General features: G+C 36.1%; 1 protein-coding gene across 3 annotated transcripts in view; it reads right to left on the bottom strand.

Moving 5' to 3' along the window:
- GABRB2 (gamma-aminobutyric acid type A receptor subunit beta2) overlaps positions 1 to 17,515 on the bottom strand; it is a 213,401-nt gene that overhangs the window by 29,169 nt on the left and 166,717 nt on the right. For 2 of the 3 annotated variants that reach the window (XM_045551237.1, XM_045551236.1), the window contains 3 exons: positions 9,486 to 9,623; positions 7,611 to 7,763; positions 3,996 to 4,240 (listed from right to left, as the gene is read on the bottom strand). In XM_045551237.1, the coding sequence (XP_045407193.1) occupies positions 3,996 to 4,240; positions 7,611 to 7,763; positions 9,486 to 9,623 (536 nt within the window). Of the gene's footprint in view, positions 1 to 3,994; positions 4,241 to 7,610; positions 7,764 to 9,485; positions 9,624 to 17,515 lie in introns of all 3 variants that reach the window. The other variant, XM_045551238.1, reaches the window with a different exon arrangement.

The following is a 17,515-nucleotide window of genomic DNA, read 5'->3' as shown; positions in this document are numbered from 1 at the left end:
ACAAATAGAAGAATGCAAAGGATAACAGGAAGGACTCTCTTAACACTAGGATAGAAATTATATTTTTTTAACTACTCCAGAGGAAAACTTACTCAGTAGACCTCATGTTGGCTTGAAGTTTATTTTTTAAAATGTTAATACTTGACAAGTTAATTTGTCACAGGAAGGCAACTGTTTAAGTAACACTTGCTTACGGACTTTTATGTGCAGGTAGGTGGGATTTTTCAGAGAAACTGAACTGAATACATGGACTAATGTGGAATCAGCTTTTCAATTTTATTTCATTTCTCTCATTGGCTAGCACAGTGGAATCTGCACTGGATAAGTACAGGAAAACCCAGATCACATCTCAGAATTTTTGTTAACTTTGCTATGCAATCTTGGCTATGTCATCTTCTCTAAGAGGCTTAATGACAGGACAGGAATTATTTTTAAGAGCTGCAAATTCCCTTCTTAAAACAAAAACTTAAGGGAAATTAACACAGAAAAGAGAATGGAAAAATGTGGAAGTACTCATTGAATCAACATTGGTCTCCCACCTGGGCAGGCATCCCATTTTCATCCCTCCCTGACCTCAGGACAGAGAGCATAGTTTAAAAATCACTTCAGATGATCTGACACACTAATTCCACACCTAGGAAACCATCAAAGGAAGGTGAAAGATTCAATCCCTCTCCTAGTGACTGATTTTTCCAGAGCAGCCAACAATACTTAGCTGATTCTCTGTGCCTGATCTTTGAAAAACAAAAATAACTTCAGAATTACAGTTGAAAAGAAGGGACATTCTTGATAAGAAATAGACTGGCATTATTCATGATGCTGACACAAAAGAAAGCATTGTGTAATCAGAACCCAATGTGAATCTCCCCTAACCTTTCATGCTTGGTAAAAAAAAGAAACCGTGGGAGTCTATAATGTGAGATGGCCACTTTTTTTTGTTTTAATCTAGTCAAGATGGCTTGTAGGTATTCTGTTCTAAGAAATAATTGATAAAATTTGACACAGTTGGTTTGCCATAGATTTTTACAGCTAAAACTCATTTTTGATTTCATTGGTTTGACTTTAAAACTTCTGACATAAAATATTTCTCTCTAAATAACACTCTCCTTTAAGGGTACAATTAATTGCATCCTACATGCTAGAGCACGTAAAAGATACAAGTGAACATCACCAGTAAGTCTGGAGACGGTAAATTTTATTTTAAAAACTAATAATGCTTGGTATTTATAATATTTTAACATTTTATTAATATTTACCAGTTATTGAGTGTTTACCATGTACTGAGAACTATGTTGTCCTCTTTACACATTATCACTATAATCTTCATAATAACCTTATGAGAGAGGAATTAACCCCATTTTACAGACGAGGAAACTGAAGGGTCAGAGAGCTTATTTTTTTTTTATGTTCATTGTCACACAACTATTAAACAGGAGGGTAAATATTGAACTTGACTGACTCCAAAATATTTGTTCAGAACCATTGTGCTAAATCATAACTCCTGATGTCTTAATCCTTACATATGCTGGTCAAAGGAAATGGAGATACCAATTTTGTTAAAGAGTATTCAGAACAGGACAAGCATATTATTTTGGGGGGCTTCAGTTTCTCATGCTTGAACCCAGAGAGTTGGATGCTTTGGGCTGGATAATTTGTTGTAGGGAGGCTATCCTGTGCGCTATAGGATGGTTAGTAGAATCCCGGGCTCCTACACACTAGATACGTAATTGGAACCCAATGTGGACCTCCTTTAACCTTTCATGCTGGGTTTTAACCAATAAAAATGTCTCCAGATGTTGCCAAAAATCCTCTGGGAGACAAAATTGCCCTGTTTTGAGAACTACTGCACTAGAAGATCTCTAGGTATCTTTTTTGATCTCTCACTTGAATTGTGAATCCACCTTTAGTCAAGAGGATGTGCTTTTCACCACTACGGAGTACCTAGCCAGTGACCCTTTCTCTACCTCCATCTCAGTACAATGAAATTTAAAACCATCTGAAGGCTCCAGGCTCAGTTTGTATACAATCTCCACTCCTCAGGTCTTAAATTTATCATTTAAATGCAAATTGGTAAAAAAAAAAAAAAGGGTGGATGAAAGTGAAAAGAGATCAGATGTTAGCTTATCTTATTAAGTCAGCCTTACATTATGCAATTGATTTAGACTCATTTCAAACTGCAGTCCTATGAGATAGTATTGTTTATTTATTCATTCCCTTTTCTTTATTAAGACTACCATATCAAGAAAATCAGAAAATAGGTTTAAAAGGCACTCTTTCATTTGACATCCTGAAAGAGCCATATGGAAGGTTGGAATCTATTGACAGATTGTAGTAAGTGAAATATTCAGCACGGGAAAGAAATTGACAGTTTCCTAGATCCATGGTTTTTTGGCTTTCAAGGGCCAGACTTAAAAATTTGCATCATTGTAAATATCATCTTTGAGAAAGAATTGCCTTTGATTAGAGAATAGTCCAAAACCAGCTATCAGACCTATGGATATGTGGAAAACATTACTGAGTTAGAAGCTTCCATAGGGTTTGTTTCAAATAAAACCAAATGATAGAGATTACTTATGGTGTGCTATCCTCAGAATTAAATTGAAATTAGAAATATTAAAATACCAATGAAATAACCAACTATCATTATGGTAAATAATTCCAGATGATTGAAAAGTATTACTGTTTTCCAAGTCCCATCACTATTAACCACAGGGTGTCCCAAAAGTTGCCATACATAGGGAAAATGGGAAATTATAGCTAAATGTACCTTTACTTATAAAATATTCATTACAAAATTATAATTTCCTATTGTAATTTCCCATGTAATTTCATACTGTATTTATTGAATCCATCACACTACACACTACCTTATAAACACTATTTAGGGCAGATATTAAAACAAGACTTTGTTTTCTTTGTCTATTTCTAAGGGTCTAAATTTGAACTATGGGGAAATGTACACACATTTTCTGCTAGTGCAGAAAGTGCTACAACAGGCAGCCAGGTGAAGTTAATTGTGAGAGTAGAGAGGGATAACTCTATTGGGACTGCCATTGAATGCTTCAAAGTGGTGATTCTCAAACTTGGCTGCAAATTAGAGTAACCTGGGGAACTTTTAAAAATTATTATGCTCAGTCACACTCCAAGACAATCAACTCAGAATTTCTGGGAAAGGGGACCAGGCTTAACTATTTTTAATTCTTTGTAGGTGATTCCACTGGGAACTGAAGGTCGAGAACCATTGACTTAAAGAAAGAACTGGGTTTAAAACTGTATGGGAATTCTTTGCCTATGCCCTACTGAAGCAAGATGGTGGCCTCACGTAGTCCAATACCACAATGATAAGCGGTATATGTGCACAGAATTAAGTGTCACTTAAGGGGAAAGTTATTTCTCTTTTTTGTCCTACACTTCTCTCTGTCGGATTACTTCAAGGAGAAAGTCTCAGTTTGTTGCTGGTGGGTCTGTAATATGTCTCTATACTTGCTGATGTCCTTTTTAAAGTCAAACAGGATGCAGATTTCAGGTCCAGAGCCTGCATCTATTATAACCAAGAATTTAATAGCATGGTATTTATTTATTTATTTGTATTTACAGTTATTAAGGTTATTGTCTAGCAAGTAATACTGATTGGAGCTACATGAAGTTTACTTTTTAAATCAATTTAAATACAGTGAGTAAATTTAAAGAAATAGAAAGTGAGTAAGAGTAGACTTTATACTCATATATAAAAAAAAATCATAAAGGTGGTTCTCAGATGACTAAAGTTTAGGTAACCCTACTGTTAAAGGAAAGGACATCCAAATCTTGCATCCTGAGTTTGGGCCCTAAACGTGCCTCTATCACTAATTATCTGTGTGATTTGGGAAAAATGACTCACTCATTTCCTTTCCCAGGCCTTGGTTTCCTCATTTGCTAATCAAGGCCATTAACCTATATTGCTAGCATTCTTCTATGAGTTTAAAAAGCAAGGAGGGCTTGCCGTCCAAATTTACCTTGTTGACATCCAGGCGCATTTTCTCATTGTTGGCACTAGCAGCCTTCTCAGCTGCTTTCTTTTGGCGCTGGGGGCCCCTCCCAAAGAAGATGTAGTTGACCAAAGCATATTCCAGAAGGGCCATGAAAACGAAGACAAAGCACCCCATCAGGTACATGTCAATGGCCTTCACATACGGGATTTTAGGAAGAGTTTCCCGGAGGTGGGTATTGATTGTGGTCATTGTCAGGACAGTTGTGATTCCTGAAAAAAAGAAAAACGAGAGCGTTAAAGTAATAACGTTGCTATCTTCTTTCTGCTCCCATAATAGCTGCAAAGGTTAACTGTACTCATTTACTCATTCATATAGGCTATAATATATTTATTGGACATTAATTATATACCAGCTCTATGATAGGCTAAGAAGATATGCATACATTAACTTAGAGCAAATATTGATTGGAACATTTCCTTTAACTATATTTTTATATTTATAGTTATCTATCTAGTGGAGAGCTAGAAATGTGCATTAAATGCTATGACAGACATGTGTTTAAGGTGAGAGTCGAAAATATTAATATATGGAAGACCCTAGTTCAGCTCTGTGATGTTTCAGGGAAAAGATCGGGAAATGGAGACTTTTGAGTTGATTCCTGGAGAATGAGTGAGAGTTACTCAGGAAACCAGGGACTGAGGGTCAAAAGTTATGGTAGACCTAAGGGCACTGGTGGTGGAGAGAGCTTTATATACAAAGGTTGGCTTTGGGGGAGAGTACACAGCCCATTAAAAGGATCTTAGGAAAACCATTATGGGTCCATTGTAGGACATGATGGGAAGAATCATGAGAAAAGTGGATGCTAAGTAAGGGCTGCATAATAGGGAGCCACAGATACAGAGCCTAAGGGCAAGTCTGAACTAAAAACTGAAAGCAATGTGGAGCACTGGCCAGCTTCAAGCAGGGAGGCATGTGGACAAACTGTATGTAGGACAATCGCTCTGGCAGCAGCGTGGAGGATGGGGGGGAAGCATGTAAGGCAGGAATAAAGAATAACAGTTAAGAGGTTTTCAGAATAATCTAAATAAATAATAAAAAGTAAATTATTATAAAATGATAGCAATGGTACCAAAAGCAATGGATACATTAGACAGATGGTACAAATGAATGACTGTAAACATTTGGAGATTGGACATGGAGGGTAACAGAGAAGCAGGAGTCATAGCCCTCCTGTTTGTGGATTGGACAGTTAGGCATACAATGCCCAGATAAATATCACAGAAGTATTTTAAGATTCTTTATGGGAAATGCCATACTAGGTCAGGCTACAATTGTTCATCCAGTTGGGTGGGTATCTCTGATAGTGGGGAGTAGTTTCTCTCAAAGCTGTAATTGGAAGGTAACAGCACTGTGAGGCCAGAGTCCTGAGTATGATAAAGTTCAGCTCTGTAGTAAAATAATGATGTGAAAATAGACAAAGTTCAGGGGTCAAGATCCCACAGATGGAAAGTGTAGAGTTGTCTTTGAGTCGGAATCTTTCCTAACCAGGAACTCATACCCTTAAACACTAACCAACAATACTTCCCAAAAGTTAAACTTCATCTCTATGATATTTTTTAGAGGACATAGTTTTCTGATTTAATTGTCTCCCTCTGATAATATCATAATTTTAATTTTGTTTTTATACATCTTCATAAAACTGTTACAGAAAAAATAAATTTGAACATTTGATTCTGAGCATGCCCAGAAAAGCCTTGGCCTGGCTTTAGCTGTAGGTGTCTTACATTTTTTATGTCTTCTTTATAGTAGTCATTTTGAAACACTTGCCAGTTTCATTTTTCTCTTCATCAGTTCAACTACAGATTACCCTGTACCACAAGTATATAATAAATCTGACAATGCCTATTTTACTACTTATTGAAATCTCATTTTAAAGTTTTTCTGAACCTAATAATACAATGTTCACATAAAAAACATTTTAAAAATTCCTTTTAAAAAGTCAATAAATTACTTATTGTTCCTCTAATAGACATAAAATAGACAACAGATTTTAACTTTGGAAAAATAGGATATTTGCAGATTTTAGCGATTCCTTCATTCAGAAAATATTTACTAAGCGCTGCTCTCTATGCAAGACACCAGATATAAAACCAGGTATGGACCTTTCCCCAGGGGATCTTTCAGTGCTGTGGGAGAAAAGGACATCACATAACTAAATAAATATAAATTATGGCTATAGTTAGTCTACACAAGGGAGTTCTATGGTATTGTAAGAGTATATATCACAGGGACTTGACTCAGTCTGGAAGGTCATTCTTTCTCCTTTCTTCCACCCTTGAGTCACCATAATTTAATATTAGCACAGCAGCCAAAGTGATCTCTTTAAAACTGAAATCAAATCATGTCACTTCCTTGCTCAATGGCTCTCTATTTCACGCAGAATAAAAGCAAAGCCTTTACCAGAGCTGAAGAACCCCTCTGTGATCTTTTAGTCCTCTTTTCCCAACATTATCCTTACTACTGCTTCTGAACTCACTCTGCACCAGCCTCACTGGCCTCCCGCTGACATGCAGGGCTTGTTCCTACACAAGGGCCTTTGTAGTAGCCTGGAATATTATCCCCCAGATATCCATATGGCTCTTCATCTTTAAGTCTTTGTTCTCAGGACAACTTCTGAGTGAGATCTGCCCTAATTATTCTAAGCGTCACCCCTGGCATATCCAAGTCCCTCTCTCTTATTTATTTCCCTCTATAGATTTGCCACATTACAGAATTTGCATGGTCATTATATTTATTGTCTATCTTCTACTGCTAGATATAACTTTTAGAAGAGCACTGCTGTATCTCCAGTGCTTAGCATGGTTAGCACATACTAGGTGTTCAACGAATATTTGTTGAATAAATAAATGAATGACCGTTCTAAGAAAGTAATGGTTGGATTGAGATCTCATGGTAAAGAACTTAACGATTCAACATTTTAAAGAAAATAGTCAGAACTCAAAATAATAAAGATGTGTAAAAGGCCATACATTTACTTCATCTGGAGTTAAAATATTCATGAAATATAGTTTGTTCTCCTCCTCTGGTGTTAGAAAAAGAACCAGGCATAAGATGAGTCATGCGGTGGATGATTTCCCAACTTTCTTACTTTGTTATCTCGTGTCTCAGCCATGCTACTCCAATATGTTAATAACACTTTAGAATTATTTCTGCCTATCCATTCACTACACAAATCTCCTTGTCTCTTTCTCAGGGAAGAAAAAAAAAAAAAACGAAAGGGAAAAAAAAAAACACGACAGGGTGCTCTTCTTAGCTAAAGAAGCAAAGTTACTAATTTCATAATTATGCAAGCAATATTTCATGAAATATGTTTCAATAAAAATATCAAACTGATGCAACTAATTTCATCATCAACAGCTATAAGGTTAACTAATTCTGACATGGAAGAGTTTTAATTTGTGTTTAATTGATTTAAAGCTGAAGCAGATCATCCAAAGCCTCATGGCTAAACTCTTGTAACATGCAAGGTTCAGTCTCATCATGCATCATAAATTTCAGGATAAAGGAGGCATGTTCATGCATGTACACACACGCACACACACAGAGTCAAACTCCACGAGCAGTTGGAAAACGGCCTACCTAATGCCACTCTTGCAGCGGAAGCATCGTAATTAATCCAGAAGGAGACCCAGGAGAGGATGGTAATCAGGATGGAAGGCATGTACGTTTGCAGGATAAAGTAGCCAATGTTTCTTTTAAGCTTAAAGCTGAGGGACAACCTGGGATAGGAACCTAGAAAGGCAATTTTAGAACATTGTCATTATCAATCAATATTTATAGGATATCTTTCTTTAAAGGTTCGTAACAGTTTGTATATCTCCTCTAACTCAATTTCAGCTCTTGGTAAAGGACACTTTCTTCTGCAAAAGTAGTCTGTGAGCACTGGGTTTTTAATTAGAAGGAGTTACTGTGTGATATACATCCTGTACTCACCTGTAATTAAAAGAATTTCAGCTCTTCCCTGCTAAGCCTCATATGCTGGATCAAAGACACTCATTCTCTGCAATTGTGATGATAAGACAATTTGGGGTAGTTCCTTTGTTCACTCCCTCAATTATTTCTCAGTAAGTTCATCCTCTAAGTTTTGTCTTATACAAGAATAAGGCTGCATGTTTTGAGTAAAAGAAATCTCACCAAGCCATAGGATGCATTTTAAGTCTGTGATCGATGGCAGGGCTTCAAGGACTGCAAGTTTGTGTGGGTTTTTATGTGTTTTATGTGTATGCATTCTTTTCTTTTTTTTTTTTAATAGCTTCATTGTTTCCATCAGAATTCTAAAGGGATCCCTGACACATCAAAAGGTAGAGAATCACTGCTTCTGAGCAATATTTGTGGGAGGTACAACTAAAGAACTGGTTTCCTAAATCTGGGTCCTTTGATTGTAGTGATCTGTGGAATTACTCTTTAGACAAGATAAATAACAAAGAGCAGCCTTAAAATATAAAAAGTTTACACTGATAAATAAGGGGAAGAAAGAAAGCCTTGCCTAGTCTTCCTGGCCTAAGCCAAGCATCTTAATATGAAAGCAAGAATATTTTAAGGAGGAACATTTCCATAGAGTTTCATGGATTTAGAGGACCTTAACATTAGGAAAAATTTTGGTTGTTGTTATTTTTTTTTTTTTAAGCTCTAGGAAACTTGGCATTTTTACCAAGTCACACGGCCTCCTTGAAGTGGTTTGCAGGGACACGAAGTATCCAAATCCTTAGTGAAAGGGTAATTATAGTATTAGCTATTTCTGTGCATTGCAGGATTCATTTGAATAAGAAAAACATAAAGAAGGATATTCCTGTGGGTTTACTATTTTTTCCCCCCTAAATGAGTGTCTAGTGAATAATTACTTTCCTAGGCTTTTGTGTTTCAAAAAAATGTAAAAATTGAACTTATGAAATCCAGTGTGACAGTCTAAAATCTCAATGTTGGACAGGTAAAGGGTGGCGAAGGCATTAGGATAATATTAACATCTGAAACAGCTTTTAGTCCCAACAGGAGGTAAAACTGTGTAAAGAAATTATTACTCTTTGAGGAAAACGTGAAATTTTCCTACTGTCTGTAGAGAATTTCATTGTGGTTAGACTTGAATGAACTGCAACTTGGTTCTCCCCAGTATGTTTCAAAGGATTAAAATCAATGCAGCGGGAGGTATAAAGTTGGGGGGGCACCTGGGACCCAGGTCTTCGTTTCTGTCTCTGTCCCTAAAATTAGTCCCTTCTCTGGCAAATGAGAAACGTAGAGATGGACCTCTCAGCTCTGCTGGGGGTTCCTTCTGGAAAATACTGGTCTTGGTTCCAAATGGAGCAACAGGCTTGATACGAAACTGAGGGTTTTCAGCAGGTTTAAGACCTCTAGAGTCACTATCCTGCCCTGGGCCACAGCTCTGATATAAGTGAATTTTTTTTTTTAACAAAATATGATGAACATTCTTTTCCCTTAATCCTCTCCCCTGATACAAACCTGTGGAAAAAACGACCTTCTTGGTGATAAGTTTGTAATCTACGATAGAGAACTGTGGAAGTTCAATCTTTTTCACTCCTGTCACTGCATTATCATCCCCACGCCAGTAAAACTCAATGTCATCAGTTGTATATCCATCTGTAAAAGGAAACATACACACACACAAACACACAGAAGAAAAAGAGTATCTGTTTAGAATATGAACCATATAAATCATATAAAGCTACAGCTAAATGCTTTTATGTGTTAGAAACCATACTAAGCATTTCATATCTACTACCACATTTAATCCTCACAACAATCTTATTAGGGAAGTATAATTAGGCCCATGTGGGACAACAAAAGCTTAGAGAAATTAACAGCATGCATTCTCTTGCAACTGGGAAGTGGTACAGTTGGGACTTAAACCCAGGTTTATCTGATTACAAATCTCATTTTATCAAACATTATCACATAATCACATAATGTTATCACATAATCCTCGAGTTTACTCTCAGATAAAAGAAGAGAAAAATCATTTAGAGTATCAGGGTAGTGCTGAATTCTGTTAAACTCTCCCCCAATATAAAATATTTAAATTATAATATGAAAGGTTTCAAGTCAGAAGAGAAGTGATTATGAAGAAATGAATTATCATTTTTTTTATAATTCATATACATGATTGCAAAATTTGATGTTTTAACATATCTGGTTTCATAAAAACCTTCCAAAACAAAACTCAAAACAACATTAACTTCAATAGTACAGATTGCATTTAGGAAGCATGCTTCCATTCATTCAATAATTATTTAGTAAACGCCTACTATGTCCTTCAATGCACAGTGCCTGGGGATAGGATTCTTTATAATAAAGATATAGTCTCTGTTACAATGATACTTTCAATCCACAGGGAAAAGTAGAATTTTACCAAATGAGCACACATATTATCCTAACTAGTAAGTAAACATATAACTGCAATAAATAAGCACATATTAGCTTATAAACAGTGATATGCAGGGAAGCATGCCATGAAATCCAGTGAAAATTAACCATATTTTACAAACTCACCCACCCTCAAAAATCCCTCAAATAAAAAGCATACATTGCAATTGTATATATTACATGTGAAGACAGATCACATTTGTGTCTTCAAAGAACTCTTGCATCTGGATAAATTTTTACAAGTCTAGGGGGTAATGGACATTGCTCCCTCAATTTTAAAGCCAACAAAATAAATTAAAAAGACTGCTTATGTTCTTTGCCTTTAAACGTGACTAGTTAGTATGACAGGGATAGCTAGAATACCAATTTTTTGACTCTTAGCTCCAGATGATTTTCAATAAATCACCTCCCTTTCCTCCAAAGCGAGGGAGTTCAGTATTTAAAAGAAGTGGAAGCAAATTATTTCTTCAAAGAACTAGGATACCCTGAATGTGAGAATCTATATCAACCACAGCACAGTTCAGGCGATGACTGAACGTTTTGAGAAATTTGCAGCTCTGTTTATTCATAAGAACATGCATCTTTATGTGATGCAGCATCATACTTTTTTTTAAGAGTTATTGGGCATATGAACTTCTGATACCATAACTATAGGCTTTTAGATAACAGCTAATGATTTTTAAAAAGCTTGTTTATTTGCAAAAACCATAAACTATACTGGAATCAAAATCGCAGAGTTTTAACTGATTATACACCACCACTTTATTAGCATGATGTAATCTAGAGGCATTTGTTTTGCTAGAGTATGTTTTTTCATATAAAACTGATTTTAAAGTGAATTTTAGGCTCATAATTTTAAGGTACATTTCTGGTATTAAGTGAATAGCACAGGAAGCAAATTCTCAGAAAACAGCTCCTCTCTTCCCATTAATATTCTCTACTCAATTTAAAGAAGTGAGGTGACTATCCCAAATGATAACTGCACTTTTTCCATGGTTTCTACTTTTCTAATATGGCCATGGAAACCCTGAATCAAGGCCTACATCTCAAATGCAATCTAATTTCTCATTGGTTCTTTGTACAGACCTCTCAGCTATGAAATAGTTCAGTCAATGACAATCCTACCTTTGGTAAATCAGTTTAAAATAACAAAAGAAGGACAATAACTCCTAGAATCGAACTAGGTACTTAGAAATGCATTATAAAATTGTAGTATACAAACATGAAAAAAGGTATTTATGAAAAAAGAAGGTGATAATTCCCCATGTAAGCAGTCCTAACCACGATTCTCACTGGCTTTTCCAACATAATAATATACAGTTCATTATACAATAGAACTGCCATTTATTGAGTCAATCAAAAGTATGTGCTAGGCACTGTGTTAGCCAGACACTATCCCTTTATATGGAGAGTTAAATCCTCAAAACCCAGGACCCTGGGTTTCCTTATTTAATGTGACTAAGAAACCATTAGAGATTCTTATTCAGCTACTCAGGGATTGGCTGGGGATCTGATTTTTGTTTTTGATTTTACACAAGCGTCCCAGATAGTTCTATTGTAGGTGGTGTGTAAAAACACTCAGAACCACTTGCCTAGTAAATGAAGATGATGATGATAGCAATTAAAATAACTGCAGTAATTTACTGAGTGTTGCCATTCATTTTACTTGGAACTCTATTAAGGACTTCACTTTCATTATCTCATTTAATCTTCACAACAATCATTTTACAGGTGAGTAGTATCTATATCCATTATTTTAATTATTGAGTACCCATACTGCAAGTTAGTTACTTTTAGCTTCATTTCATGGTTGAGGAAACTCACAGAGATGAAATAAGTTGCTAAAAATCACACATCTGGTAAGTGATTGAATAGTGAATTACTGCCCTATCTATGTGACTGACCCCCAAAACAGCATTTTTTTTCACTGCAGCCCCCTTTCTCCACTGCTCGGGAATATAAAACATGTAATATGTTCAAGAAACTAAACGGCCATTTTTGTACAACCAAATGCATCTTCAAAAGAAGAGAATGAGAAAAAAGTCAACTCTCACTATTTCTCACCAAGGATTGTGTCTAAACTACGAGAGAGTATTTCTGGTCCTCCAGCTTCCTTTTCTCCGTACCTTCCTCAGTACTTACCTTCTTTTGTCAGCACTATAAATCTTATAAAAGAAGCTAGCTGTAGGCAGAGGAATGGGAATATATATGGCATTTCAACAAGGTTGTATGGGAGATGCCTATTAGTTATCCCACAGACAGAAACATTAGTAAGAACTATAGATCTTGTCAAAATGCCAGATATTTGACTGTGTTTGCTAGGCAATAGTTGGTAGGGAATAGGCATTCAGTAATTATTATTGAATTGATAAAATAATTGTTTAATGCACATGTGAATTTGGGCTGGTGGTTGTTTATGCAAATGCTTTATCTAGATGTGTACCCACTGTTAAGGTATACACTGTGCTTTTACCTCTGTCTCTTGGTTCTAGCATGGTGCCTTACAAATAGTTGGCACTCACAAACATTTTGTGAGTGAATACAAAAATACCCAGTTAGAGAGCTGTTAAGAATTATCCAACAGTTCTTCATTATATATTTCTCCCAAAATAACATTTCTTCCTAAGGCATCTTACCTCTGTACTTTATTTTTTCCATCTGTAAATTGGGATAATAATAAGAACAGTTGCTTCACAGAATTGTCATACAGAAAAAAAATTGTAGAACGCTTGAAACAGTATGTGGCAAATAGTGACAAAAAATTAGACTGGTAGTTTTTTAAATAAAAATTATTAAAAATGAATGAAAAACATATTTAGTTGCATACCATTTTGTTGACATTAAATGAACATACACAAGCCATGTGCACAATGAAATCTTAGCTGTTCGACCACACAACCACACTTATAGAACCCTCCAAAGTGTTTGGAAATTGATAATAAAGCATTTGAAGGTTACTTTGATGGAAGGTTTTGGAATCTGCCACAGTGGAGCAGCATATTGTATATATTCTTGGTTACTGCTAGTCTTAAAAAAACCCAATCTTCTTGACTTCATTTTGGGCTAACCAAGCACAGAATGCTGCAAATGGAAAGCAAATGTATGCTCTTGCAGCATCGGTTTCTGAAGATAAAAGACCAACAGTCCATGACAGTGCCAAGGTGGTCAAGTTCAAAGGCCGGCTCAATATACTACATAGGATTAGCTTAAAGCAGACCTAGTTTTCTTCTTTTCTTTGAATCATCCCTGGAGAAATATTTAGCAGTCTCTCAAAGTGATTAAAAACTAAAAGAAAACATATGCAAATATGTATGACCTGACTTTTACAGCTTTCAAAATAATAATGAGTAAAAAATAATTAGATTTCTCTTAAAAGATATCAGAAGGAGGAAATGCACTGAAGCTCTTCATTAATGTATTGCAAATTAAACTCATCTTTTATATTTTATTCATGGGATTCCAGAAACTGAGTCATTAAATTATTTTGTATTGTTATCATCAAAAACATAACCCACATAATAAATTCAGATGGCCTGAATAAACCAAAATACAAATTCACTGGCATTCACTTGAAGGAGTTAGAGCTGCTTGAAATGTTACAAGCCTCTGATCAGAAAGGACAAATACGTACATGTATAAATCCATATAAGATATAAATAATATACACTCTTTTTCAAATATTGGTAAAAGCATGTACTATATGAGATCCAAGGAGTAGAAATGCCATTTTAAAAACATTCTCATAAAAACTAAACATGTCCTCACAATTGTGATATTACCTTATTACAGAACATGGCATTTAAAAAAATTTTTTTTCTCTTTTTACTGTCAGTCTACATGTCTATTTTGTTATCTGCTAAGTAAATATTTCATTTTAGAATGATTTTATTGGGCAAAAATATGAAACTGTGCTAAGATATTAAACAGTAGGGACCAATGAGAATATTTAGAAGAGGAGAATTATCAGTGCCAAAAAAATTATTTATTTTTATAGTAGAGAACTAAAGTGACATTGTTCTCTCATTACTTATTTAAACTTTGTTCCTCAATTGTATTGGTAAATGTTCTAGGATAATTATGTCCCCCTGTAACTGACATAACAATTGTCACATAATAGTTGCTTTAATCTGTTAATTCTCAGTCACCATAACCAGTTGGCACTGAATGAAAATTATAGGTCAATGTTACTGGGATACTTCACACTAGTCACGGGTGGACTCAATTTTTTAGGAACTATCTTATCTCAAATTTTCTGCCCTTTATGTGTATATCATAGCACTTTATGTACTTTCCCAATCAAATGCCTCATTGGAAAAAAATTAGCATGTACCTCGCATTAGTATTTTAAATTTTATGTGGTTGCTATTATTAGTCTGTAAGTAACTATTAATAAAACCTGATTTCTGTTCTGAGAAACATTAATCCTGTAATGTGCTTCATGGAAAAGGGTTCCATAATCAATGTTAATATTTGGGGGCAACTGCACATTTTGGCCCCCTCTTGTAGAGTCACAAAACATTTAACCCAGTAAAGTTTAGGAAATTCTGCAATAGAGAATGTTTAATTTTACTTACTTCTGTCACATCTCAAACCTATTTGACCAGATAAAACTTTTAGCCCATAAAAATACCGACACAGGTATAATCGTTCCATAAAATGTTGGACTGTAATTATTCCCATATTTTAGGGAAGCTCATACACAGTGCTCTTTAGTTATGCCCCCCTAAAAAACCAGGTAGGCATGTGAGAAGGCCCATACTCCCTCAGAACCATATCTTGCTTTTTTAGTGGATTAAATGCTTTTTCTTCCAAAAAGAGTTTCCCAGAGAAAAGAAAACATTTGCAGTAACATAGACGTGGAAGGTAGACGAACGTTTCAGGGAAGCAGAATGACTGAAGAATGTTCAGCCAGTAGGCAAGCACTCTTCCCATGATGACCTTGACTGATCGTAATTAGGAGTCTATCAGGCCGCAGTTAGAATGGACTCCACTCCACGCAGAAGCCTGTATGCTCTGCAAAGGTGCAGGACTGAGTACGGTCGATGCCAGTTAGAGTCACTGGGATTTTTCAAGAGGCAGAGAGAGAGGCACTTGTCAGCCGCAACTCTTTCGACTCAACAAGGAAAGTGCTCCAAAGACACTCTGAGTGATTGCTCTGCCTCCTTAATTGCATCTTATTCTTCACTCTGCTCTTTAGCTGGACTGCTAGACACAAATGTTCTGCTGTCAAATCATTTCTAGACTTCAGGCAGCTCAAAATAATCGACCTAGGATAGGTCAGGCTTGATTACCTAGTGGCATCTTTAGTCAGGACACCATCAAGGAAGTCACGGCCCAGCATTCATCCTGCATCGAAGATGACCCTTTTTTGTGTAATTACCATTTTTTAAATTCAAATATTAACGGTGTAAGAGAATAGGAAATCTATAATAATCAAGTAAAATGTCAGATTTGGGGCTTTAAAGATCATCTCTCCATTCAAGTTTGAAACTTTGAAGACCACATCTCCATTTCAATGCAAAACTCTGTGTTTGCTGTTTCCGTATGGAAGTACAGTGATTTGGTGGCTGTTTCTACAAATTTAACTCCATGATATGTTTCTTAAATTTCATTTCCTTTTTTAGAAAGATTAAGCAATTCATCTAATGGTCCAGGTAGAAGAAACAAATTAAAAATAATAATAATAAAAGTTGCCACAATGACAACAATAACATAATAGCAGCTACCAACTATGGAGCCCTACGTACCAGGCACTGCTTAAGCTCTCTATATGGTTCTTTCTCTACAAAGAACTGAAGTGGGTTATGGTTATCAGGATTTTGTCCCTTCACCCAACTCTGATTTGTCCATATGCAGGGCTCCTAAGTCCTGAAGTATACAGAGAACCCAGAGAGCAGGCCAGTATTTCTCAAACTTGATGTGCATAGAAATCACCTGAAAATCTTGTTAAAATGCAGATTCTGATTTAGCAGAGGAAGCCTCAGATTCTGCAGTTCTAACAGACTCCTAGGTGATGCTGATGCTCTCTGTCCATGGACCATCCTTAGCATAGCAAAGGAATAGGGATTAGGGATCAGGAGACTGTGCAGAGTGAAAGCCATTTGTCATGCCACAAGAGTGAGGCAAAGAATATTTTGGATCTAGCCAGATCCAGAGAAGAGCAATGTTTATTTCAAACAAAACCTTTATAATCTCCAAAATTAAAATATCTTTTCCCAGTTCTACCTCTCTTATGAGGGACAACAGAAGAGGTTTCTGATGCCATCTGTAGCCAGGGACCTGGTTTCCTTTAATAGTCTGTGACCCACAATCACCAGTAAGCAACAGTAGCAGAGAATAGGGAGATGGGGCTGGGTCCAAAATTTTTCTGCAAATTTGTATTCATGCCAGTTTTATTTAAATATTTAGCCTCATTTGGGACCAAGAATACCACACTCTGGCATCATAATTCTGCATCTTTTATTTATATTCCTCAGTGGACTAGTCTAGTCAGCAGCCTTTTAGGCTTTCCCCCTTCCTTCAACTTAGGCTACACGTGCCACTACCGTTTGTTTAAGAACATGTTAATGATGCTATTTCCATGCTTAAAAAAACCAAATTAATATGAAAAACAAAAATACAGAAGACTTCTTGATGGCCTTCCCAGTTGGTCTCAAATTAAATGTAAATTCTTCCGTCAGGCATTCTGAACTCCATCATGTGGTCTCTACTTGCGGCCTCATCTTCTATTACACTTCTTCCTCTTCTAAATCTCTCATTTTCTGCCCATGCTCTTAAGTACACGCTCAGTAATCTTTTGACCCTCAGGTCCTGGTTCAAGTTATTTCAGCGATATGAAATACTTTCCCCTCTCGCATCAAATGTGTACATCCTGTAAGGACCCTTCTCAATGCCATTTCTCCCAAGACACTATCTCATTCTCCTTTGGTTGAGATTCTTCTCTCTTTACTCCCCTGATGTTTTCATAGCACTCTAGCTGAATTTCTACTACTATGCTTCTCATAGCCAGTTTTGCACTAGAGGATTTGTGGATGTGTTGGTCTTAGCCACTAGACAACCCTTCAGGAGGATGAAGAACCACATCTAGTCCTTTTCTGTAGCTCTCCTCC

This window comes from Lemur catta, chromosome 5 (genome assembly GCF_020740605.2).
Source record: "Lemur catta isolate mLemCat1 chromosome 5, mLemCat1.pri, whole genome shotgun sequence".
Classification (NCBI taxonomy): domain Eukaryota; kingdom Metazoa; phylum Chordata; class Mammalia; order Primates; family Lemuridae; genus Lemur; species Lemur catta.
This window is presented reverse-complemented; position numbering and strand designations above follow the sequence as displayed.